At 37.9% G+C, this 27,908-nt stretch overlaps 1 protein-coding gene across 1 annotated transcript in view; it reads right to left on the bottom strand.

Annotated features, from left to right (window-relative positions):
* Positions 1 to 27,908, bottom strand: part of csmd2 (CUB and Sushi multiple domains 2) — a gene marked incomplete in the record, with an annotated part of 326,634 nt that overhangs the window by 254,737 nt on the left and 43,989 nt on the right. The window contains 1 exon segment of the mRNA XM_024297994.2: positions 4,601 to 4,713. Coding sequence (XP_024153762.1) covers positions 4,601 to 4,713 — 113 coding nt within the window.

Here is a 27,908-nt window from a genome sequence, read left to right as displayed (position 1 = left end):
AACTAGTTGTCACAAATCTGAGTATGTGGGCTCTATTCCTCCTCATCCATGGGTAGTATTACACTGCAGTTAGAGTCACATTTGGGGAATATTTGGTAATCTAATCCCACAATTCAACATTTGATGACAAATTCCAAGATGGAGTCCATTTTTAGGGCATGAGCCACCTGGATCTGAACCCAAAGTCTTCCAGTCTTAGAGGAGATGAAGATACTGCTCCACCAAAAGTTAACAATTCAAAACATCAGTTTTGAATGGCAAATCACATTCATTAAGATAACAATTTCCACCTGAATCAAAAAATAGGAAATGTTTTGTCTGATAATAGAATTGGATTAATAGGCAAAAAACATTTCAGTGTTTCAAAAAAGATCATTTCTATTAACAGCAAAAAGGGGGGATAAAAAAATGACTCTAGCAGCTGACATTTTTCACCTAATTACATTAACTGTGAGGGAAATTACACCCACAGCTCCTCCAAGCAGTTATGTTAGGAGAAAAGTGACAAAAAACAAATACCTGTTTATATAAAGTGTAAAATCACAAATACAAAAAGAGGCAGGTGAATAAACACGTCCTGTGATGTGATGTTTATGGTACAATTTGAATCACATCGACGTTTCCAGTACATACAGACAGATGTGTTGACCATCTGAACTTTGATTTTCTGAGATTTGCATTTATTCACTTCATGGGAGAAGCAGGAATAATCACCAGAGGCCTCTTTTCTAGTACAACCTAAAAAGGAAGTCCTGGCTTTGCTGAAAACATCTTGCTGGTAGACTCCTGGAGCCATCTGCACCACCTTTTTTAAGAGGTAGAAGGAGTAGAAATTTACTTCTGGCCTTCTCTGGATCACAGTGGCCCTAAAGTTACATTCTCATTGCCCTAGGGAACGCGTGTTCAAGCGGTCACCTCCAATGAAAAGTCTTGGACGTTGAAAAACTCACATTCATGCATAGCTACACAAATGGAATCGTTACTGTGTTTTACGTGCAAAACATATGTCCTTTGAACGTGCCTTGCAAGTAGGGCTGGGTATCGATAATAATTTCCAGATACGGTTCGATTCACAAGAGCCTGGATTGATTCGATTCCAATTCTTTAATTATTTTTAATTTTGATACACTCAATAAAATTCCATTCAATTCAATTTTGAGTTTACACATTTAGACACATTTGTTAAGAAATATACTAATAATCTAGTATGTGTTCTGACACTGTCAAAATTATTGGTGAAATAAGATTGTTAATACAATACAGTGTTACATAGTTTCTCTAAAGGAGAAGTTTCAACAAAAATGTTAAGATCATTAACATGTAACATTGTTCTGCCTCTCCTGGGCGTTTCAGTTTGGCCACTAGGTGGAGCTCGAGTTATAGCAGTACACTATTTCAAGAAGAATGTGCAAAGAATGAGTAAAAATCAACCACAAAAGTTATTTTTAACTATTTCCTTAAAAGAGTTTGGAAAACTCATGCCTGTGAGTTTATAAATATGTTCATTTAGTCAGCAATGTATGTTTACATTGGCCGAGTGTTAGCATTAGCCGTCCTATGGGAATTTCCGTTAAACATTAGCATCAAGCTAACGGACTTTAGCTTTATTTGTTAGATCGATCTATATTTTTATGGATCGATTATTGTCTATTAAGCGTAAATTCATTCAAATCGATTAATCAATTTTAACAACCCAGCCCTAGCTGCAAGCTAAATCAAGTCGAACTTTGACCAATCAGGGACTCCTATTCGGTAGTGATGTTTGGATGGCGTCACTTTTAACTCACTGAAATGTCAACTGTTTGAAAGGTGATCAAGAAGGAGAACTTAATAGATGTGGTTTGTTCCTGGCTGTAGGTTTATGACAGCAACTCTTTCAGTAGCGCGTTCTTGAAAATGCGTCTTATGCCCGACATGTCCGTACCTTAAAAGTGGCACCAACCTTGATTTGTAAAAAACTGACTTAGGCAATTTGTATTTGTAACATTTTTCTAATCTAGGAGACTGACCAGCTAATTGGCACTTTAACTTTTTCATTGTACTAAAGACTATAACTTAATTGTGTTGAAAATTTTATAACAGCAGAAGCTGAAGATATAAACCATAAACCTGTTCTATTCTTTGTTCTAAAAGAGCAAATGTAAACTTTGTCTAATACTAAATATTGTGATATAAAAACCCACTCTTTCCTGGTTTAGTCAGAGTTTTTAGGGCTGATCCTGCATATCACAGTTGCAAAAGACCCCCAGTAAAAGCTTCAAAAGATACCCCCCTTGTAAAGGTTAAGAACACAATCCACGACAAAGGCCATCGTAGCAAAGCCCAACACCCAGTGGTGGAAATGAGTCTAACTTACTGCCAACAATCTGAACCAAGCTGTCACCTTCAATGTTTTGATAAGAATGGTTCATAGCCAAGGGCTTGATACAACTAAAACACCTCCCACAGTCCACACCAGTGGGACCCGGCCGCTGTTTTTTTTTTTTTTTCTCCACAGAACACACAAAAATCAGCTGGGTAAGACTCCCACTCACTTGCTGCACTCTTGTAAAGAAACATTCTTCACAACCAGAATACAAACTTTTCTTTATCTCCCGAATTTTATTCTAAAAACCACATTTTCTTTTTTGGAGAATTCAATTCCTAGGAGGCGTAGTGTGGAACAGTGCCTTTAAACAACTACTAAACAAATACCTGGTACAGGACCAGACATATTTCACAGAAAAACACCAAGAAAATGAAGAACACGTCAAGCAATGAGTAAAAAAAAAAAATGTTAAAAACTCCAAACTGGTAATAGTTTTCTGAACTTTCTTTTTAAACTACCTATTAAGGCCAATTCACATCTACTGTCACTGTCAACCAATTAAGTAAATGTATGGCGATGTAACAGAAGGAACTGATCAAAACCACTTTATACAACAAGTAATTGGCCCTTTAGTGTCAGCTCTCCGGTAAAGTCGTCTACTGAAGGATCTAAGACCAAATTAGGATTGTATAGTGTTTTTCACTATTGGTGATGTGCGGTTTTGGGTATCCAGACCTGTGGATACCAGATGGGTAGTTCTACTGGTTGGATAACAGGAGTCAAACACAACCTTAAGTCTACAGAGGTAAAGCAGAGTCGGGTAAGGCCAAGGTCAGGCGCTGTCACAACAATATCAGAGAGCCAGCTAGAATAGTTCAGGCGTAGACTTTAGTCTTAGCTTTTTCAAGCATCCAGTTTTTATCTGCTCCTGATTTGAAGCAAGAAATTCTCATAAACCCGGTTTTAATCATATTTTTTTTTTCATATAGGTCTTCAATTAAAAAAAAAATACACCAAGAATATGTTAAAAAAGACAATTTTCATTGGGATGACTACAGACTACACACCCTCCACAGTGGGACGGGTCAAAAGTATACGTTATCAAGTGTGCCCAAACTAATAGAGCTTTAAGTTTTTATCATTGCTTATTTTAAAACTAATTTAAGGTGTAAAGAAAACCAGCGTGCTAATGACTACATAGAAAAATTAGGATATTTATGTGCACATCCTGTGGGACCAAAAGTCGACCACTGCCCCCCATCCATTCTGTTACAGTTAGGCCTTCCTGTGATTTGCATGGCCTATATACTTTTCTCCATGCTCTATTAGCATTTAAGTGAAATTATTAGACAGCTCCACATGTTAACACAGCAGAGACTCGGTCTTTTCCCAGATGATACGGGGTCACCACAGTTAGTCTCACCTGTGCGAGAATGTCGACAGGTAATTATCACGACTTTGTACTCCTTCCCCTGCTACTCAATGGGGTTTATTTGATTTATTTGAACTTCCTGCTAATCAAATCACAGCACGAGTTAAGGTTATTTTACATAAAGCCCTAAGCTGTAAAATTTGAAGTTATTTGCCAAGTGAGTGCAAAAAAAAAAACTTATTGACAGTACAAGTGATAAACAGAATACTAAGTTGGTTTATTTCCAATAGCCCCCTTACTTCTGTTCTATTTAATCATTATGTTTCAACAACCAACATCTTTCCCTATATCTGAAAAACGCTGGCTAAATACTGGCAAGTAATAACTGTTATTATCTTGCAAAGCTCACAGAGCCACCTGCATGGAGCTGAAGGAGCCAACTATTAATATTTACTCAGTGGAGGTCAGGAAACATTCTAAATCACTGTGATAAAAGAGCTTAGTCCAGACCAGGCAGGTTACTTGCATAGATAGATTTTAGCAATTCTTCACAGTTTTTCATCCTTAGCCCCAGACTCTGATTTCAGACGTTTAATGGTCCCTTGGTTGGGGATTTCAGGGTAAAAGGTATTTAAAAAATGTATTACAACTTACTTTAAAATCACTCAGAATAAGAAACACAAATTTATTTAAAAGGCAAAACAAATAACTTAACTCCTTAAATTAATACAACTTTTATCCAACTCATGCTCCAAGTTGTTTTTTTTCCTTTTGTTAGAAAAAAAATCTATTTTTCTTAAAATTTTAACATGATTGTTGTTATAAAAAGTCATAAAAGAAAGTCATAATCAAAACAAGCGAATTAATGGGTCATTTATAAAGCTCTTTTTTTTGCTTAAATAAAAAACAGACAAATTTACCTTCATAGACGGCTTTAAATCCCTGTCCACTGACCGCGTAGTCCGACAGTAACCACAACGTGAGCCTGGAGCCTGTGCTCACGATGGGCGATGGGAGCTGAAACCCTGTTAACCTATGAAAAAAGGAGAATATTGGTGAGACAAAAGCGATCAAATGATACCTACATGATTCCTGTTTCCAACCATCATAGTGTGCCCTTTTGGGGCTCTCAGTCAGACATTGGAATCTATAAAGGTGTTCCTCAAGGTTCTTGTCTGGGACCGCTCCCATTTTCCTTTTTGATGAAATTTCTGATCAAACTGTAACATTCATCTTTATGCTGATGATACAATAATCTTTTTACAATTTTTCTTTTTTCCGCGACATAAAAAAAAGTGATTTTAGTGTCAAAGTACCTTATGATGGGAACAATCTTCCATAAAAACCCAAGCTACCCACTCAACATCATCTATGTTTTCAGTATGTGGCAATGAATAAAGTCCAGAAAAACATTGGCGGTTGCTCCTCCTGTACGTGGCTGGGTGTCAAGGACAATTTCGTGCAGGTGTTGAGCAGTAAATTTGATATGAATTGAAAGAGAGTGGGCCGACGTGAATTTGATGCAGAATGAAGCTTAAAGGTTGATTCTTTACCGTTTTGACTACTGATTAAATTTTTTCTAAAACATAAAACTTTTTGATTCGATTGACGATTCGATTTCTCATGTCAATACATTTTGCCAAAAATCAATGCAAATAATTGTCTTCAATACACACATTTCTGATTAAAGAGTATTTATTTTCTTTTTTAATTCAATATGTTTAATTTTGCATCCATGATAATCATAGATCCCATGCCTCAAATCGATCAAACCTAATTTTGGACCAATCTCAAAACCATTTACACCAAACCTGCTGTATGTTTCTCCTTCTCAAAACTCAAGTTCCAGCGTTTTTGCCCTTAGCCTTTATTTTCCGAGTTTAAGATTGATGCTAACCTCAGCACTCTTGTACCTGGTGGTCACAGATGTAGTTTCAAATGCTTATGAACTCACTTTTTCATTTCTTTCCCTTATCTGTTTTCCCTTGAAGTCTGAATCGATCCTATCTGCACTTTTCTGCACGGCCATTTCACTGATGATAAGCAGTCCAGACTGCTGCAGATTCTTCTCAGCTGACATGTATGAAATCCTCACAGCTACAAGTGGAGTTCTATTTCAAAGCACAGCAGTACTCGGTAAAAAAAGAAAAAAACTTGACAAAACAAAAGTGGATTACAAGATCTGCTCAGGCTTACCCCTTTGTTTGTATGGAATCAAGCTGTCTTCAGACTAACTTGTTTATTTGTTGGGAAAAACATCAGTGATACATGTTTTTTTTGACCTTTTGAGCTTAGACATGATAAACCAGAAAGGTTTAAATTACAAGCTAAAAAGCCCACATGTATAATTCTGTACAAAGGTCATGTCCATCCATCCATCTTCTTGACCGCTGCTTCCCTTTCGGGGTCGCGGGGGTGCCGGAGCCTATCCCGGCTACTGAAGGGCGAAGGCGGGGTACACCCTGGACAGGTCGCCAGTCTGTCGCAGGGCCGCAATCACTCACACATCCACTCTTACATCCACACCTAGGGGCAATTCAGAGTCGCCAATTAACCTATGAGGCATGTTTTTGGACGGTGGGAGGAAGCCGGAGTCCCCGGTGAAAACCCACGCATGCACGGGGAGAACATGCAAACTCCACACAGAAAGGTCCCAGCCGGGATTCGAACCGGGGCCTTCTCGCTGTGAGGCGAGAGCGCTAACCACTTGCGCCACCGTGCAGCCAAGGTCATGTCTCCTTTACTATATATACTCTACTACAGTAAAGCTTTGGTCATATCTGCCTTTAAGGGTGGAAACAGGCTTTAAGGTGGAAGGAGGAGGAGCTTTTAAGATCATACACCATCTGGTGAGCCCGTAAAGCAAAAATGTTCGGGCACGTTGTTTCTACACAGTCATTGTGTGGGTGCCAGGTTGTAATGAAACACTAATACAACACGTAAGGGTAGATAAGGGGGATTTAGGTCAGACCTGTTGCAGACCTCTGGTTCTGGTCATTTGTGGAGCTTCTCTGCTACTGCGTTCTCCGTGGAGCTTTTGTGTTTCCACGTTCTCCGTGGAACTTCTCTGCTACTGTGTTCTCTGCGGAGATTCTCTGCCACAGCGTTTTATGCAGAGGTTCTCTGCTACCGCGTTCTTTGCGGAGCTTTTATGTTACCGCGTTCTCCGTGGAGCTTCTCTGCTACTGCGTTTTCTGCTACCGCGTTCTCTGCGGAACTTCTCTGCAACCGCTTTCTCCGTGGAGCTTTTATGCTACCGCGTTCTCCGCAGAGTTTTTATGCTACCGCGTTCTCCGCAGAGCTTTTATGCTACCGCGTTCTCCGCAGAGTTTTTATGCTACCGCGTTCTCCGCAGAGTTTTTATGCTACCGCGTTCTCCGCAGAGCTTTTATGCTACCGCGTTCTCTGCGGAGCTTCTCTGCTAAAGCGTTCTCTAATGCCCTTCAAAGTGTGCATTAGCCCACAATAATGTGCAAGAAGTTAGTTCTGTTCAAGTCGTAACACACTTTGTGGAAGCAACCCTACTCCCTATGGCTTGCGTTAATTTCTGATAATGCACACTTTGTCGAGCATTATCCTTTTTTATGATGTCATACTGCGTCCTTACACCACACTCCAGTTATTAGTAAAGTATGAGTACTGGCTCACTACTGGCCACACACAAGTGTGGGGTACGTGTCCGTACGTTGTCTAAAGGTTGTCCACACAAAGTACACTCTGTCTAATTTCTTGATTTAAAAGTCAGGTTAAAAGCATGGAGCCCACAAGGGGGTACACTTATTACTTGAACAGTACTAATGGACTTTTTGTGCATTATTGTGGGTTTTGTGGGTCTTAAAACGTACCCATGTCTCATCTACTTCCCCTTTACGTACCCTTGCGTGAGTTTAAGTGTTCACTAAGACCTGTTGTTCACAGCATGCCTGTAGGAAAAAACAACGGGCAAAAATATTTTCACTCACTGAATTGTCTACGATCTTGAAATTCCCAATGGGTGACCTCCATGTCCCATACAGGCTTGTCAATTTTTTACTCACAAACAGCCCTTATAGACTAAAGTATTCAGTAACTCTTGCAGATGGATGTCAGCTAAATAATGAGACGCATTTATGCAAACAGCCTCTCCGATGACCACAAATTAAGCTTGAAGGCAGCCTTTTTAGATCAGGCAGCGCACTCGAGCTAAAAGGGGTTTATAGAGAGTAAACGAAGACCTGAGGAGGAGGGGAGCTCAACCCACTGGGACTGAGGTTCACAGCATTCAACTCCCGATCACCTGGTGTGAGTCAGATATGGCTATGAATCACATTTCAAGCTGAGAGGAAACACACAGAAGGTGGATTTGCAGGCAAGGTTTGCAAACATTAAACGGTGCCATGCGATACGGGCAATGGCAATCTGAGGCACGCAGCTCGTTCTGCGGAGAAAGAAAAAAAAACGCGTCTGGGGATAGCCTGATATCAAGGAAAGATGTGAGATATCAATGCAGCCGAGGTGTCTGAATGGAAATGCAGCGCAGGTGTCTCAAGTGAGTGATAAACTGATGGGTAGGGGGGCTTAGGGGCTTTGGACAAGAAAGATAAAAATGGCAAGCGAAACGACAAAATGGGTTTATTAGAACGCAAAGAAACAGCCCAAATAAAGTCAGCAGAGGAGAATCGCAGGTGTGTTTGTGCTTCCATGCACACTCGAGTGAATGTGTGGAAGCAAGTGTTAGTTTAAGTGTGTGCTTGGCCCGGGTGAAGCTTTATTAAGAGGGCGCTCAACCCGACTAGCCTTACCATTGTCTAAGTGAAGAAACCACCCCCCATCCAATTATCTAACCACTACTCACGGGAACGAGGGAGAGACAGAGAGGGAGAAAAGGTGAAGAGGGTTGACTCCAAAGGAAGAGGTTGAACGTATGGTAATGAAGAGGAGATTTTAGAAATGTATGAGTGAAACTTGGGGAGTGAAGGTGAATTAGGGAATGAGAAATTCCCATCTTCTGATCTATTCTAAAAGCGTGCCCAATGGTCTTATAATCAGGATTTTAGTCCAAACCACCATGCCTGTGTCGTTTTCGAGGACTTAGTTTCTGTGGAGCTGGAGGACATTATCAGAAATTCCCCTCTGATGTTCACATTTGACTCAGAAACACGCCTTCAAGCGACCACTCTCGATGAAAAAGTCTTTGGAAATGCGTGAAAATGATCTTTTTCGGCTACAACACTCTGGCGGTCACTCCCTGCAACAGATGTTTTTAAGTCAAATTTCAAGTCAAAACACGTGGCCACTGAACGTGTCTTGCAAAAGGAAAGCCAGCAGCTCTTCCTATCTGTTGAACTGCAGTTTAAGCAGAGGAACCGCTGAGTTCCAGCCAAAGTAATCCTTGCACAGGAAGTCCACACAGATGCTGAGGGAATCTGACCAGTGGTGGTAACTGAGAGTCAACTTGAAGATTTTCACAATCCTCACAAGTGGAGAGTGGACATTCATCTCTGGCTATACAAAAACATACTTTCTGCATTAAAAGAACAATTACGCAGAGTTTTGTATCCATCCATCCTTCTTCTACTCATCCGGGACTGGGTCTCGGGGCTGCAGTCTAAGCAAAGATGCCCAAACTTCCTTCTCCTCGGTCACTTCCTCCGGCTCCTATGAGGGGACAGTGAGGCGTTTCCTGGCCAACCAAGAAACATATAGTCTCTCCAGTGTGTCCTAGGTCTTTCCCGGAGCCTCCGCCCAGTGGGACATGCCCGGAACACCTCTCCAGGGAGGCGTCCAGGAGGCATCCGGATCAGATGCTCGAGTCACCTCAACTGGCTCCTCTCAATGTGGAGGAGAGGCGGCTCTACTCCGAGCTCTCTCCAAACTTCTCACCCTATCTCTAAGGAAGCGCCCTGCCACCCTCCGGAGGAAACTCATTTCAGCTGCTTGTATTCTGGACCTCGTTCTTTCTGTCAGAACCCAGAGTTCATGACCATAGGTGAGTACTGGAACGAAGATTGACCGGTAAATTGAGAGATTTGCCTTCTGGCTCAGCTCTCTCTTCACCACAACGGACGGTGGACGCCGCTCCAATCCGCCTGTCAATCTCTCGTTCCGATCTTTCCACACTCGTGAACAAGACTCCAAGATACTTAAACTCCTCCACCTGAGGACCTGAGGCAGGAGCACTCCACCCCCAGAGAAAGGACAAACTACCTTTCTCCGGTCAGGCTTGATAATTAGATATACATATTTACAACTGCAATCAGAAAGACCCTAAATCAGGTCATTTGTTCTTCAGATTTGAGTCACTGGAGTATGTGTGTGTTTGTGTGTGCAGGCCCTTGTGTACCCTCAGGGTGGAAGGTAAGCACAGTGCTGATGCAGCTGATATTTTCTCTAAAGGGAAGAGGGAGGATAGAAAAAAAAACAGACACAGCAGCAGGATTTTGATGGCTGAGTAGAGGAGAGACATTAGCCAATAAATGATGGGTGGTAAGAACCGGGGGAGACGTGCACGGAGAGGCGCGCTGTGTTCATTTTTATGTTTTTGTGCTTTGTGTGTGTGTGTGTTCATTCTATACAAGACCCGTAACTTGTCAATCCTCAAGGCCAGAAGTTGATGTTGTGTTGTGCTCTGTGAGCTCTAACTCTCTGCTGACTGCCCATCACACAACCAGCAATGCTTTCAAAAACTCATGCCGAGGTGCCAAGTGCACAAACTCACACAGACACGAGCCGGAGCAAAGAAAAGCTGATTTTATCTCAGCTTTAAAAAAACAAAGAGTAGTCTCTGAAATTGTTTCCATCTAAGATTTTCTGTGATCTACGCTCACGAGTCGTTACCATTCATGAAAAAAGCCTAAACCCGTGGAGGTTAAATGGCACTCGATTCCCCCACACGTCCAATTTGATTCTTGCAGTTAATAGAAAGCCACAGTTACACCATATTTCTATCAGCTCTCATCCTTTCTTGTTGGGAGAGCTCCAATGTACCACATCACTTTGCCCAAGGGCATGATCTGACCTTGATAGAGTTGCTTTCAGTGCCCTCAATTCCAGCTAAAAACTCCTGGTATTAAAAGTGGCAATCATGCTGCTTAATAGCTTTGCAGACAAAGAGGTAATTCTGAAATGGTAATAACTGGAGAACGGATCACTTTTGCAATGTTCAGCTTTGGTTTTGACACTTTCAAATTTCAAGCACGTTTCTTTAATAATCCTCAGAAATAAATGATAATGAATTTAATGTATAGCCTATGGTGATACACATAATATGAAATGTACACATTTATTAAAATGGTAATAAGACGTCTTTTTTCTGTGGCTATGTTTCTTCATTTCTAATCTATTTTAGGCGTTGAAATATTTAGAAAGATTTGTAAGGATTTTTTTAACTTGTCACACTAAGACAGAAAAAAAAACTACAGACACACCCTGATCATCTTTTGATCTACCGTAAAAGTGGTCTTTTAATTCTAATTATGTTTATTTCAGCCAAATTAACAAAAATAGTTGTTTTCTAAGAGAGTTTCTGAACAGGAAAAGGAATTTACTAGAAATTGGCCTCTAAGTTGTTGGTGCAAAGCAACCCCATCCCCTCTTCCCCTCAATAGGTGAGAGCTTTCTATTTACAACAGGCCTCGAGGACCGGATTCCTTCATGTTTTCCAACGTCTCCTGCTCTGGCATGTTCTGATTGGCTGAACACACCTGAACCAGGTAATCAGAAGGGTTTGGATATCTTGAAATCAACTTTCTTCCAAGTGGACTTTAAAAAAAATGTGTTTGATTACAAACTTAATTGTGCAAAATGATTTTTCTATAGGTGAAAATTAATTATGTCATGCCAGATAGCAAATCATCTTTTTTTTCAACCACATAAGTCAGGGGTGTCAAACTCAATCGCACAGGGGACCAGAATCCCAAACCCACCTTAGGTCACAGGCCGAACATAAACATAAACATCTGTTGAACACTCTAAAACATAACGTTTTTGGCCGGTACCGGTACCTGAACCCTAGCCTGGTGCGCACCTGGTACCGTTTGGAACCAGTGCTCACCTGCGTCCAGTACCAACTGTCCAGTATGGGTTAGGATACCGGTGCGGTCCACATCCCAGTACCAGACCAATAGCATGGAGGTTGGGGAGCCTTGGTTTAATTGGATATCAAAACCCGACAAGTTGGGGACACCCAAACGTACATTTTTGACGTGAAGGGTCCTTAACCAAACGTTAATATGTGACGAGCTGGGAATGAGAATGTGTTGGAAGAGCCATTAATCACAAAAAATCTAAAACGATCTTCCCGGCCGGATATAATACATGTAAGATAAGTGATAATTAAAGAAAATCAGCATTAAAACTAATGATTAGTGATACACTGTGAAAATTCAAGCATTTTTTGTACCAAATCAGGTTACTCTCATTATTTTATTTATTTTAGGTGTTACATTTCAAATAAATTTGTTTCTTTCATCATTTCTCACATCAAAACAAGGAACAAGGATAAGTAGATTTTTCTTAAATAAATCCTTTTTTTTGGAGCTTTTATTTCCAAGTTCATGGAAAGTGGAATTAAAAATGTGTTTTTCAGATAGTAAATTCAGTTTTCATCTTCATTTTATTCTTATATATCCTCCATCATCAGAAAAATGCTGCAAGAACAAGTTAAAAACACTATTTTCATCAGAGTGGGTCTATAAAAAACATATAGTCTGTTTAAAATAACAGTACTAGAGAAAGAAAATGTCTACATTCAACACACACAATAAGGCTTTCCCCACACTAGTACACAGACACAATCTGTGTGTCTATTAAACAACCAGTGAGACGGATAGAGAACAAAACTTGAAGCAGCTCTGGTGTGGATTTCAAAACATCGATTTGTTCAATTTTTTGGTTGCTTTGTGGGAGTCACTTCATTAATTAGCTGAAAATGTCGCGTACAATGCTCTGCTCTGCTTTACACGTCCACGGAGCCTCGCCTCAGATGCGCTCTCATGTCGGCTAATGCACGCTCTTTTTTTCTCTCTGATCATAACACTTTAATTAGCCGCATGTACAGCGCACGCCATCATGGCCGGAGATCATTCTAAATGAGTCAAATTCTGTTTCCATGGTGGTTTTGCATTTATTTATTCTTTTTTCCATTAAACTAAAAGAGATTTTCTACTTAAATTCAAAACTTTTTCACTAAAAATCTAATTATTTTTGTGTTTTCTTCATACCATTCATATGTGGCTGCCTTTTCCACCCTAAATAGATTTTTTAAAATTTCTTTACAGAGAAATAATTCCTCTAAATTGTGCGATTTCCCTCCATTAGCGCTCTAAAGATCCCTTTTGACTTTCATGCAGATTTTTCCCAAACATGTTAAAATGAACAACAAAGGTGAGACGTGCAAGTGGCAGGAACGATTTGTAAATCACATATGCAGCTTTCCCACACATCCCTCAGCTCATCAATATTTCAAACACGACTAACATCTTTTTGACTTCAATAATTTAATTTTCTCCTGAAGAAAGCCTCTGCTGCGGCGTGCAGCAAAGTTAATATTCACACAGGCAGGTGTGGATCCCGGCAGCAAATGTGCGGGTTGGGAGGAGATCCTGGAGGGTGATGGCGCAGAGAATAACCACAACCAGCTTATGGAGACAAACTGTACTGGAGATAGTGGTGAACTAGGAAAAAACGGACTTGAGAGGAAGTCAAAGGTTTTCGCCAAAGACTAGAGAAGAAGATCAATTAAAGGAACATATTTGGTTGATTTTTAAAGCACCAAGATAAAAAGTGTTGCAAAAACAAACTAGGAAAAACATTTTTTTTTTTTTACATTCAAAAAGACGCAAAAGTCCCCTCAGAAATAATCAGCTGTCACTGTCTCGGCAGAAAAGCAAATGTAATCATCCCCATTCAAGGATGAGCAAGTGTAAATGAGTGGAGAGGTGATGGAACATGGTGCCAGTGCTTAACCAGAGATAAGTGCTCCATCATCTTAAATTAGATCTATTTCTTAAATCTAATTCCCCCTTGGTTTTGGACTAAGAGTTGCGTAATGGCTTACACACATCCACACACACATGGAAGTACACAACTTCACTTCTCCCAAAGTGTCTACCAGCCAGCAACTTAGTGTGACTTCTTTATCTTCAGGCTATCTACACTCCATTAACAGCATTTTAGATTGTTCTGATCTTATCTACATTTTTCCTGCTCCATAGTGACTTAATGTGAGGTACCAGACGGATGACCACCAATAATGTAGTGTAAAACCAGGAGTCGCCTTAAAATATTTTCCTCAAAATCCTTCATTTAAATCTTTTTAAATATATAATTTTGGATCTCTACTTTTATGTTTTTGGGATTATTTATGGATTTTTCACACTATAAGGCAGACCATCACTTAAGAGTCTGTCACTTGAGTATCTGGCTATGTCTGAATTCCCAAACATTTTACATCTATTTATGAATCCACTGTCTTCTGATGATAAAAATGTGCAAAGTTTATTGAAAAATTGCATTTAAACACATTTTTTTTGGCTAAAATAGTTTGACCGCAATGCATTGTGGTCTGTATTCGCTAATGTAGTTACCATCCACGCACACTAGTTTTTTGCAAAGACTTCTGGGAAATTTCTGGTGCACTCAATTTTGGAATTGTAGATTTGGTCCGCACTATAAAACGGCGAACGCACTATTTAGTGAGTAGAAAGGGAATTCAGACATACCCAGAAACATCTCTGTAACAAGCTATACATTAGCCATGTTAGCACATTCAAAAGAAGCATTTTAGTGGTATTGTGAATAGGTTAGCGTATTCACAATCCTTGTTACTTTTTTGCAAAATGTAAGTAAACAGACAGATGCCGCTAAAACAAATGTCCAAACTAACGCCCAACCTTAGTGGTAACTCCAAAAAAAAAAAAAAAAAAAAACACAGTCTGCGCTACACGTTAGCCAGGTAGCGCATTTACAATTTCTGTAACTACCAACCTTGTTTGCCAAACGTAATAAGAAAAGACTAATACCGCTGAAACAGGCATTACTGTGGCTACTCTAACTCCCAACCTTGCTAATAATACTTAAAAAAAACACAACTCAACAGCACTGCACGTTAGCCATGTTAGCAAATTTGCAATTCCTATAACTTTTAACCTTGTTTGCAACATGTAAAACACATTGATAAAGCTAAAACAAACTTACTGTAACTGTGAAAACTCCTCACTTTGTTAGTGACACACAAAAAGTCAGTCACTGCTACACCTTAGTCGGGTTAGTTTATTCACACTTGTGGCTACCAACTATGTTAGCAAAATGTAAAAAACAAATAAACCAAAAAAAAAAAAAAAACAATGACACTGTTAATGTGACTTTGCTAACTCCCAACCTTGTTCATAACATGAAAAAAAAAAGCATGGTCGCCATTACAGATTAGCCAGTTAGCATACTTACAAAACCTATGACTCCCAACCACGTTTGCAAAATTTAAAATAAAAAAAAACTGATCTCGCTAAAGCAAGAGTTACTGTGATTATGCTAACTTTTCATCTGGTTAGTTACGCATTATAAAAAATTCAGACACTACATGCTAGCCGAGTTTGTATGTATTCGTTAACAACCAACCTTGTTAACGAAACACAACAAACCAGACTGATATTGATAAAAACAAACACTACTGTAACTACGCTAACTCCCAACCTTGTTAGTAACATTTTAAAAAAAACAGTCCAACACTGCTACTTGTTAGCCATGCTAGCATATCTGTAACCCCTTATCTTGTTGGCAACATGTAAAAGAACAGACTGATACCGCTAAAACAAACTTGGTAATTCCCTACCTTGTTAGTAACACGTAAAAAAAGTCAGACACTGCTACATGTTAGCCTAGTTAATTCATTTATAATACTTGTAGCCACCAACCTTACTTCCAAAACGTAAAAAAAACAGACTGATACTGCTAAAACAAACGTTATCTTTGACTTTGCTACCTCTCAACCTTTTTAGTACTGTGGAAAAAAAAAACACAGATACCGCTACATGTTAGCCAGTTAGCGTATTCACAATTCCTGCAGCTTCAAACCTGGTTTGCAAAACGTAAAAAAAAAAAAAAAAAAAACAGACTGTCACAGCTAAAACTAACATTGTGCTGTGACTTTGCTAACTCCCAACCTTTTTAGTAACACGGATAAAACTCACAGATACCGCTATGCGTTAGCCAGTTAGCGTATACACAATTCCTGAAACTCCAAACTTTAATTGGAAAACTTTAAGAACAGACTCATACAGCTGAAACAAACCTGCGATTACGCTAACTCCCAACCTTGTTACTCTGACAAACATGTTAGCTGCATTAGCATTTTCACAATAACACTCAACCAAACGTTTTGACAGAGCTCCGCGTACTTCTCAAAATCGCTTTGACGTTGGCAAATACAACCAGAATTAATTCATTTTTTTTCTTTTAAAAGTGGGTTTTTAGGTGCAGAAAATATGGTAAATAAATATAAATCAGGAAATGTCTCTTCAATAAAAGTAGTGATAACAATGCCGATGCACTGCTGAATGAATGTAATTCAGCATAGAATCCTTCACACTGCAATAGAAAGGCTTTGACAGAAGGAAATAGGTTTTAAAAATGAATTCTTCGTCGCCTCCTTTGCAGAGACACAAGTCAATTACATTTACAGCAAACAAATCAAGGCTGACAAATGGAACAAGGTGACGTTCTCGCGTCCCCTGTGTTTTTCAGCGCTCCGCACAAATCGCTTCACAATAATCCAGGGGCAGAAAATAATTAGAGATAAAATAACACCATTCCAGTGCTGTGCCACTCTCGTCCCGGCAAAGCGATGAAGCTAAGTGGAAGCCAAGAGGCATGCTGCGGGAAAGGCATCGAGAAAAAATCTGTCCGTTAAGGTATATATAAAAAAAACTTACTTTTAGTTATTTATTTTTTGTCAGAAAGACAATTAATTAAATAAAGATAATTTAAAAATATTTTTTTATGATTCTATAGAGTTTTAAAAGGATTAAAAACAAAATGTTGTGTATTTTATAGACATGATATGGTTTAGGTATTTGGTCACTTATGAGTACAGTTTTAAATGTATAATAAATAATAAAAAAAAAAAAACATTGTACAGAAAGATGATAGCTAATAAATAACCAACATACCAAACAAAAAATGTTGAGTTCCAGTGTTCCAAAGTTTAATATTTGTCAAAAAGTGACAGCAATAATTAAAAATGATAAAATATGATAATATTGTAATTGAGATATTTTTGCCTTGTAGCCCGAATTTTTCTCGTTTTTTTAAATAATTCAATTATTATTTACATTATTTACATATTTAATTTAAGTTATATATATATATGTAGACTTATGTTTTTTATTTTAATTAGATGCTAAATTAAACTTATTTTAGAGCCAAAGTTGTTTAATACATAATTGCATCAATAGTAATCAAGGGGTTAGGCATTCTTTGGACTAATAAAGAAATAAAGCGAATATTTTGAAAGCTGTTCATTTACAGAGGTTTGATTTCTGCCCTCTATAACTTTTTGGTCAGAAGTAACAGAATCTCCTAACAGTGAGTCAACGTTTGAGTGGGTGTAAACAAAGTAACTTAATTTCTAAACAAGGAGTGTTATTTACTGTGTGCATCCTGTCTTTTTTTATCTATTTGCCATTTTAGTACACAGAATAATTAAATGGATTAATTAAAATTTAAAGTTGGGTCGTAAATAATGCTCTATCTTGAGCTTAACGGGCCATAAATGCGGTTCAATTAGAGCAGTCCTGCAAAGACTTTCCAAAAACTCAAAGTGAATTAAAGCTCCTGTCGGGATGACACAAACAATTACTGAGTTTGAAGGCAATTTGTTTTAGGCACAAAAAAGATCAAACAGAAGTCTTTGCCTTCAAGAAAACAACATAATTAAAACCAAACTAAATCTGTATTTGCTCAAGTTATCACTCAGTCAGATAACTTTTTTAAATTATTATTTATCTTTTTGGGCGAAGAAATTTTTTATGCTGGAAAATACTAAAAAATGAACTTTTACAAAAAGAAGGGAAAGTTATTTTGTATACGACAAGCTCACGCTGTCCACTGTAGTCATTGAGAACTCTTACAACAAAGATTCAGACTGGGTTTTTACAACATCTGACTTCTCCGTCCGTGTCGTAAAACTTTCACAACGTACATTAAAGACAAGAACACAATAATGAAGACCCAACTGAAGACATCATTTCATAGAATACTTAAAATATGTTGATACTTTAAACTATTACTTTTAGTTTCATGCAAAGTTTATGTTTTCTTTCAATATAAATTTAATATATTTTTCCTGTTGCAGTTTTGTAGTTTTATAATTCTGAATAACAACATTAGAGTTCCGGTTAAAGTGGAAAATAAGAGAAAATAAAGAGAGATATTGTTTCCTTTATTATTGCTGATTATTCTTGTAGATAGTTTTGCATTTTCCCCACTATTGGGGTTGAAAATGTTTTTGTTGATTTAAACTAGACTAGTGCTACAACAGACGATTATTTTAAGTGTCGACTAACCACCGATTATTTTTTCTGATTAGTCAACTAACCAGGTCATGCGCAAACTGGACATAAAACACACATCTTAGCTGTCATTAGCTTTAAACTAACTAAAAACTACAAATAGCATTACCTGTGATAATGCTAGCATGAATGCCGTAAGCTGAATTTGGCCGCTGAAGATGCTGAAACTGATAGCTAAACATGTTGAAGCTGATAGCCAGCTAAAATATTAGCTAAATGCCAAATTAGCCTAAAAAACTGAAAAAAAACAAAGTTGGCCAAAACAACTAGCATCCAGTTGAAATATTGGCTAAACTTCATAATAGCCAAAAAAAAAAAGCCTTAATTACCCGAAACAGCTAGCATGTAGCTAAAATATTAGCTAAACTCCAAAATAGCCTAAAAACTGGAAAAAGTCTGAATTACCCAAAATAGCTAGTATGTAGCTGAAATATTAGCTAAACTATAAAATAGCCTAAAAACCTTAATAAATGCCAGAATAGTCCAATAGGCTAGTAGAATGCCATTATAACTTCAACTTTACTACAATCCATATCCTGACTCCATATAATTTTAAGTAACGACTAATCGACAATTAAACTAGTCATCAACTATTTTAATAGTCGATTAGTCGTCAATTAGTCGACAAATCGTGGCAGTCCTAATTTAAACTGAAGTTAGGATACCTAAAATGTGTTGATATTTGAAGCCTTTTTGTTCACTTTTATTCAAAGTTATTTGTTGTTTGTTCTTGTGTTTTTGTGTGATAGTTCTGACAAACATAGCATAAAGGTGCATTCACACTGAATGTGATTTGTGTCAATGTTCAAAGTCAAGGATATAAGAACCAGTTGAGTCCTGGAGGACGTTTCATATTGGCCACTAGGTGGCAATCACGCTATAGCAATACACCTTAATCCAGAAGAAGAAGAAAGTAAGAAAAACAGTGTTTTAGACCACAAATGGTTACTGTAAAAAAACGTTTGAAATTCATGTCTGTGAGTTTATATTGTCTGCAATATATGTTTAGGTTGACCAAGTGTTAGCGTTAGCCGTTCTATGGGAAATCCCATTAAATGTTAGCGTCAGGCTAGCAGACTTTAGCTTTATGCATTACATCGATCTCTACTTTTATGGACTGATTATTAATCTATTAAGCTTAGATCAATTCAGATCGATTAATTGATTTTATCAACCCAGAAAGTCAAATAAACTCTTGATATCACTTCAAATATCTAAATATGCTGAATTCTTTATCATGTGTCAACAATCCGCCTCGCCTGGAGTAAGACTGATGTCTTCTTCTGCCCTTGTAATAAATACGGATACACGCGCCTACAGTGCCCTCTAGTGGTTGCTGCTCTTTAACTAAAAAAAAAAACAAAACACTTAAATGGCCAAACTATGCTAAAACTATGACTTATATTCCCAAAAATACAGTAACTTTAGTTTATTGTCATCTTACTGTATCACAGGACCTTCATGGTGTTAATGTACCAACGAACAAATGATGTAATGTTGTTAAAATTGTAACTTTTGTGGGGACAAGCTAATTCATTTTAATCCACAAATTTAATTAAATGTAATTATTAATTTAGATTACTTCAACATTTTGTAATCTAGAAAAAAAAACAATCTTTGCTAACAGGTTCTAAAACAGGCTTCAGTTTAAATGTATATTAATGCTTTTTCTTATTTTTTTCAGTGTATTAGTATCATGGGTGTGATGTCCAAATGTCCCCACAGGCTATGATGATGTAGTGTTTATGAATGACTTGCTCATTAACAACTCACCACATGTGCAGCGATACATTCCTGATGTGCCCAGAACAATACGAGTCTAAGCTGCAGAGCTTTCTGTTCCCAAAGCGTATTCAAAATTTTATGAAGTGCACTCCTTCTTTCTCCCGTTTTCCGGTATTCTGTTTTTCTCCTTACTCTGCAGTGGGATGCCACTAATAAAGCCCAAAACAAGGTTTGGCAGAAGATCTGATTAGCTAGCAGGACTAACAGGGACAGAGTGACCGATGCAGCGGCCGAGCGATTCTATTGACTTTCCAGCCATCGCTCTTCCCTGGCTCCTGTGGGGAGGAGAATCAAGGAGCAGCAGAGGAGGAGAATGCAGAGGAGACAGACAGAGCAGAGAGGGGAGCTGGAGGACAAGGTAGCGGTATGACACTAACAAAACACCATGAATCTGGAATTAGCAGCTGGATTAAACAAACACTTGTGCTTTCTCACACAGTCGATGGGGGCCGGCTGACTGCGGGTCACAACATGAACGTCGGCGTCTTAATGATGCGCTCCAAATGAGTCAACATTGCATTGTATGTGTTTTCTTTGCTTGTTTACAATATTGTGAATCAAGTTTGTACTAGAACGCTCCATAATGACCTTCCAGTGTCCCATAAAACAAAGCAAACTACAATTAGATTGTAAGAAGTGTCTGGTTAGGTAATCTTATTGAAATGACATGGGTCTTATGATTGTTTTTTTTTTTTGTTTGGGTTCTCAAAGTCAATTTATCGTGGGGCCACTGAAGGCAGAGGCTGTCTGGGTCGTATGGGGTTCCATTTGGGCCAAAAATATGTTTTGTGTCCCACTGTCTATATATTTGGCCCATTGTCTATGTCTACTGGACAAGTTTATTGAACATTTGTTCATGTCTATGTACTACTACGCAATATCTTCTGCATGTCCTGCGTAACGACAGGAGCTAACGACGCTAGCAACTGTTGGTAAGGACTTCTCTGATCCAACGACAATAGCAAATGCAAAGTTTTATGCATAAAGGCTGAAACATCTCAAGCTTTCATCAAAGAAGCGTGGACATGCACACAAAATTGCTTAGTAGTCATTGAACTCTCATAATAAGGCAGATGCCAAAAATATCCATTTGGGGGCCAGAAATGGCCCGCGGGCCACCAGTTTTAGCTACTGGATGGGAACTGAGAGAAAGAGAAAATTAGCAGAACTTTTTTGCATTACATTGCACACACTCTAAGGCACAACGTCAATAAATAGTCTATATTCAGACTTATTTCTTCCATAAGGTGTACAAACTAAAAGGGACATTTATTGAGACAAGAGTCAGATATACGTCTGTCCGCCAGATGTTTTTTTGACTAGTTTGACAGCAATTCTAAATATTGTTTGTTACTACTCGTTAGCAACATTGTGTATTATACCTGCAACTCCCAACTTTGTTTGCAGCCACTGACTATATGAGAACTGGACTGAGCGAGTGTGACCTCACCCACAGAAAAAGCCTCACTTCTGTCTCCAGCCAGAGGAAACAAGTTCAGTCCCCATTTTTTCACAATACGGATGTCGCCATGTTGGAGCCAGATGACAAGAACTGACAATCGTTGATCTAAGTCAGGGGTCTGCAACCTTAAAAACTTAAAGAGCCATTCGTGTTCATTTCTTACTCACCAAATCCCAACTGGAGCCACAAAGTCTCACCAAACCCTTTAGAAATACAAGGCACTGACTTTTATTTGTTATTGTTACTATTATAATAGATACAAATTCACTTTTTTTGCATAAATAAAACATAAGCATTTAGGGAAAATATGAAAAATATGAAACAGTTGAAAACTTCTGAGTAAAACAAGACTTCTTTTCAAAATAAAATACATTTTGTGTCACATAGGATCGTCCTAATGCAGCAAATGTTGTAGAATAGTGTAATTTTCACAGTTTACTTTACCGTTTGTGGTGCATTCCATCTAGAAATTTGTAAATATAAAAAAAACTGAAGTTAAATCAGAGTTAATTAATGAGCCATAGTGTATTTTTGGCCCATAAAGCACACTTGAAATCCTTTATTTTTTCAAAAATAGAGCATTTGCCTTATAATCTGGTACCAGTTAATTTTGGTGGTGTTTATTGACCTTCAATTTATACGCTAAGATCTGTCAAAAATTGTGTTTAGTCTGATTTGTAATACACCCCGTTCTTCAACTGAATGAGTTGAGTAGGTTTTTTTTTTTAAATAATTAATACTTATAAATTATTTCGATATTTTTTTTAATATAGAAAACGGCAAATCTGAAGAAATAAAAAAATAAGCACAACAAAAAAAAAAAATGGTAGCTTTAAAAAAAATGAAAAAGCAACAAACATTGTTTGATGGAGCTTTAAAATAAACAAGTTGTTCTATAAAACATAAAGTTATAATGGGAGCCCTTCAATTCTTTGTTGTTTAAACTAAATGTGAAAAATATGTTTTTATTCTTTTAAACACAAAAATGACCGGCATTCAGGGTAGCAAATAAATAACTAAAGCGAAGACAGTAAGCTAAGCTTTCATATCTCCCTCCCCGTTGTTAGACTCAGACATGCTGCACATGTTTAACCTGCTTTGTGCACACGAGTCACACTCCGCCCGAGGTGTTGTAATTGGACATGATTTGTGACCTGATTTGCATAAGTTGTCATGCAAATAAACGGAAAGAATTACTTGCAGTGGGAGAAGCGTAACATCTCGCCATCACCCTGTCTGTGTTAGCGTCTCAATCAGCTTTATTGTTAAACCCTTTGGGTTCATCTTTCATGTTATGGACCATTTCTATGCTCTTTGATTTGTGCATAAACCGTCTGCTAAAGCACCACCAAAGAAAACAACAGCGTGAAAGCATCTCTTATTAAAAACAACTTGTGTTATTTTCCATGATAGGACTGTTGGAAGTTATTACGTTTATTAATTTTAAAATTTTTAGCCAACAAGTCAACCCTGAAGATGCTTTTACCTTTACATCCTGATCTGTAGAGTAATGCTTTTAGTGAATTATGAACATTTGCCGAAAGGCAGGCTTCACCAGATAAATAAATAAAGCATAAAAACCTTGGCTAGAAGTAAAGTGAAAAAAACTTTGGTAAAATTTTCCTAAAATTCAAAGCAGGATTTTGTACTGTGTTCAGTAGACCAAGAACCCTTCAGAAGATCAGCATAGTATCTTCTATTTGCCACTTCCCTCTTTTATAAAGTGCTACTTTAAGAGTAAAAAAAAACTAAAATCCAGTTCACATTAAATTCCTGAAAATATTTTTAGAAATTAATATCCTAGTTTTTTTTAATTCATAAAGGTCAATGGTGTATAATTACAGTATACAGTACTTGACCACCTTGCTTGAATGAATTTCCCCCCAGGGGATTAATAAAGTATATTGATTGATTGATTGATTGATTGATTAAGAGCTTAAAATTCATCGTCCCATTCAGTGGCAGACTTAGTAGTTTGGGGGGCCCGGGCAAACAATAACATGGAGCTCTCTGCTCTAGTGCCTTTGTTTTATTATTTTTTTTAATCGTTTTTCGATAAATACACGTTTTTTAGAAAGTGTCAAGTTTCCATTAGACAAATTTATTATTGGAAATCTAATGTGTGCAATTTCATAGTCAATGGAAACACAACTAATGGTGCCAACTATACCCAGCAGGAGCAATGTGAGGTTTAGTGTCCTGTCCGGGTCAAGGACATTATAACCTGCAATCTTCCAATGAAAGGGTAATTCGCTCTACTGCTGCACAGCTCTGACCTTTTTTTTTTTTTAAATCTCAAACTAGATAAACAGATATACAGATATACTAGATAAACTAGATATACAGCATTGTCTGCGATATTGCAAGTGTGAATGCTGTAAGCTGAACATGGCTGCTGAAGATGCAAGAGTTAATAGGTGAAAATGCTGTAACTGATAGCTGAAAATGATCAAGCTGATAGCTTACTAAAATATTAGCTAAATGTTGAATTGGCCAAAAAAATTGAAAACTTTTCTAATTTTAGCAAAGCACCTAGTATGATGCTAAAATATCAGCTAAACTCCAAATTTTCCTAAAGAACTTAATATTAAAAAGGTCCAGTTTTGACAAAACAGCTAGCATAATGCTAACATATACTCTAAACCCCAAATTTTCCCAAACAACTTAAAATCACATTTTGACAAAACAGCTAGCAATGTGCTAAAATATTAGCTAAACTCCAAATTTGCCTAAAGAATTTTAAAAAGTCAAAAATTAAAAAAACAGCTAGCATAATGCTAACATATTAAGTTACATCCAAATTAACCTAAGGAACTGGAAAATGTCTAAAGTAGCCAAAAACAGCTAGCATAAAGCTAAAATACTAGCTAAACTCCAAATTTGCTTAAAGAATTCTAAAAAATACCAATTTAGACAAAAAAGCTAGCATAATGCTAACAAATAAGCTAAATCCCAAATTTTTCTAAAGAACTTAAAGTCATATTTTGAAAAAAACTGCTAGCATAATGCTCAAATTTTAGCTCAACTCCAAATTTGCCTTAAGAATTATATACATAAAAAAGACAAAACAGCTAGCATAATACAAAAATATTAGCTTAACTCCAAAATAGCCTAAACTTAAGGGAGTCAAATTTTGAAAAAACAGCTAGCGTAATGCTAAAATAGTAGCTAAACTCCAAATTAGCTAAAAGAACTGGAAAACGTCTTAGCCAAAACAGCTAGCTTGGTGCTAAATTAAAAAATTAAATTGCAAATTACCTTAAAAACCCAGTTGTTTGTGAACATATTAAAGTTTGAATGGAGTTTCTAGCTGAAAGGATGCAGTAGTTCACAAGTTTCAAAGTGCACAAAGTCCTTGAAGAATTAGAGCAATTTCTCATTTATTTCCTACAGGACATATTTTGCTCAACATTTCAAAAACTATAAAGTTTAGCTAAGTACAAGCAGGAATGTCCTGAACGACTTGAATGTTTTGAATTTAAACAAAAGGGTTACTTTGGGGCTAAACTGTTATAAAAGCTAAAACGTTGCACCTTTTTGAGGCACGTTTATCATCGTCGTCTTGGCACGTCACTGTGAGTGTCCTGCTGAGATCACTGATAGCCCAAGAGATTGGAGGACGTCCATAGCAACACAAGAGATGTAGGATATAAATTCACAGACTTCTAGTTGATTATTTCTCTAATCTGGGGTTACTGGCCCTAATAATTCTGCCTCACAGGTGAACAGATGCCGTAAATCTCCGCATCGTTTCACTTTTTCCCAGCGAGAGATGATGAAAAACAAACTATCATTCTTCGTCCTGTTTTTAGCAGGCTGTCGTTAAAGCTGGCGTTGATAAGTGGCAGTCTTCCTATTAACAGCCAAGACTCAAGGGAGCCATAAATCCATAGTGTGTATATGTGTGTGTGTGTTGCTGCTGGCAAATGCATTGAAAGGATGTGCAAAAGACATCTATCCACATGTCTGCATGGAGTGCTTGTATGTGGAATAAGATGCTTCATCATGAGCTCCACAATTTAATAAAACCCGTGCAGCCTCGAAGCCATATTTCTTTGACACGCAGAATCAAACACTCCACCTCCACATTTAGATATGTACTCCTTTCACAGATGTCGCACAAGGCGCAGACGCCAAGTATCTCGGCGTGAGCAAACAAAGAGTAAATGCGTGTTCACAAACACACATTCAGGACGTGTGCATGCGTCTTTAATGCAATGGAGTCATTTTCCAAAGTACATCTTGCGAGGGATTGATGCCCGAGGCCTTCAAGGAGGAAGAATTATTGCTTCGGCGAGTGTTCGGGGAGGAGGCGCCATTGTGCGTCGCCTGCTCTCACCCTGACCCTGCCCACAGCGGCTCTTTGCAAATATGACTCACTAACTAAATTCTTCACACGCAGAAGAAGAGCAGGTTCAACTCCTCCATGCCACATGCTTTGAAAACTAATAAAGGACACTGACAGCATGTGTTAAAACTATTGATACAGCTTTGGGGGAGTATGTTCAAATAGTGCTGCCACAAACGATTATTTTGATAGTCGACTAATCACAGATTATTTTTTCAGATTAGTCGACTAATTGGATCATGCATGGACCATTGCAGTTTTGCAAAATATGTCAATTTCAGTATATCTCAAAAACCACCTCCTCCAAGCACAAAAACTTTTTTTGATAATTGCGAGGTTTTTTTCAACTGTCGTGTCTCCATTAGACAAATTTGATACTGCAAATCCAATGTGCGCACATTTATAGTCAATGGAAACAAAGCTACAGTTAGATGTGCACTAAACTTCTTTTAATAAACTAAACTATTTCACAATGGAGAGGGTAAAAGAGTCACATGTGGCTGCAGCGCCTCAGGCTTGCAGACCCATGTATTAAACAATAAGCAGATTAAAAGTGTTTCATTAGAGTCAAATAAGGTAAGGATCTGAAAAATCATCAGGAGAGTTCTTGCTCTCACAAACTCAGAAAGGTTTTCCTACTCAATTCTATTTATTTAATGCTTCAAAGTATGTATTTTGGGGGGTTTCTGTCTTCCTTCCCTTTAATAATAAGCCTTAGTTTTGTTGGTGTTGAAGAGCTCACTGGGGAGCTGTGTTGGGAGTAACCCATTACACAAATAATACATAACACTAACATCTTCCTTTTTGCTGTAAAGTCATGGAACACGGCAGTGGTCCTCCAGGCACACCGTCCTGTATATGTTTCCCATGTTTTCCACTCAAACACAGCAGATTCAGCTCATCATCAAGCTCAGCAGACGCCTGATAATGACAGTCATTAGAAACAGGTGTGTTTGAGCGGGAAAGGATGGAAAACAAGCAGGCGGTGTGCCCTGAGGACCAGGGTTAGAGAAACACTGGTGTAAGGCATTACTGATGGATTTCAGGCAATACTTTACTCATTACATCTTCAGTCATTTGGGTCTTACCGTATTTCTAAACCGGATTATAAGGCACAGCGTCAATGAATGGTCTTTTTTGGAAATTATGTCATAAGGCGCATAAAGCGGAATAAGCTAGACAAAAGAGTGCGAGATAAATCAGTCAGACTTTAATAAGTACGTTCATAGAAATTACAAAACTTGTTCGTAACTTGCTACACGTTAGAAGCGTTAGCATATTCAGAATAGATGTAACTCCCAACCTAATATGCAACATGTGAAATAACTGAATGTTACCGATAAAACAAACGTTTCTGTGACTATGCTAACTCTCAATTTTTTTAGTAACATGTAAAAAAAACAAAAAAAACATGTACAGTTCACCACCGCTACACGTTAGCCATGTTAGCATGTAACTGCCAACCTAAAAAGAAACGTGCGAAGTAACTGAATATTACCGATAAAACAAACGTTTCTGTGACTATGCTAACTCACAAACTTTAGTAACATGTAAAAAACAATACAAACAAACATGCACAGTCCACCAGCACTACACGTTAGCCATGTTAGCATATCCAGAATACATGCTACTCCAAAGCTTGTTTGCAACATGTTAAAATCAAAAAAACTGCATGATACCGCCTAAACAAATGTTACCGTGACTATGCTAACTCCCAACCTTATTAGTAACGTAAAAAAAAAACAGTCCAACACTGCTACACGTAAGCTAAGTTACCTGTAACTCCGAACCTTGTTTGAAAGTTGTAAAATAAATAAATAAAATTAAAAGAAATGGCCCCGCTTATACAATCGTTGCTGTGACTATGCTTACTCCCAACCTTATTATTAACACACACACAAAAAAGACAGTCCAACACCACTGCATGTTAGTCATATTACCAAAACTTCACGATACCACGTAAACAAACGTTACTGTGGCCATTCTAATTCCCAACTTTGTTAGCAACATGTAATACATAAGATTAAATAAACACTGTCAAACACCACCACGCAGGTTATAGGGTGCATTGTCATAAAAAAAAAAGG

Source organism: Oryzias melastigma, linkage group LG11 (genome assembly GCF_002922805.2).
Source record: "Oryzias melastigma strain HK-1 linkage group LG11, ASM292280v2, whole genome shotgun sequence".
NCBI lineage: Eukaryota > Metazoa > Chordata > Actinopteri > Beloniformes > Adrianichthyidae > Oryzias > Oryzias melastigma.
The sequence above is the reverse complement of the archived record's forward strand: the minus strand, read 5'-3'. Positions and strand labels throughout refer to the sequence as shown.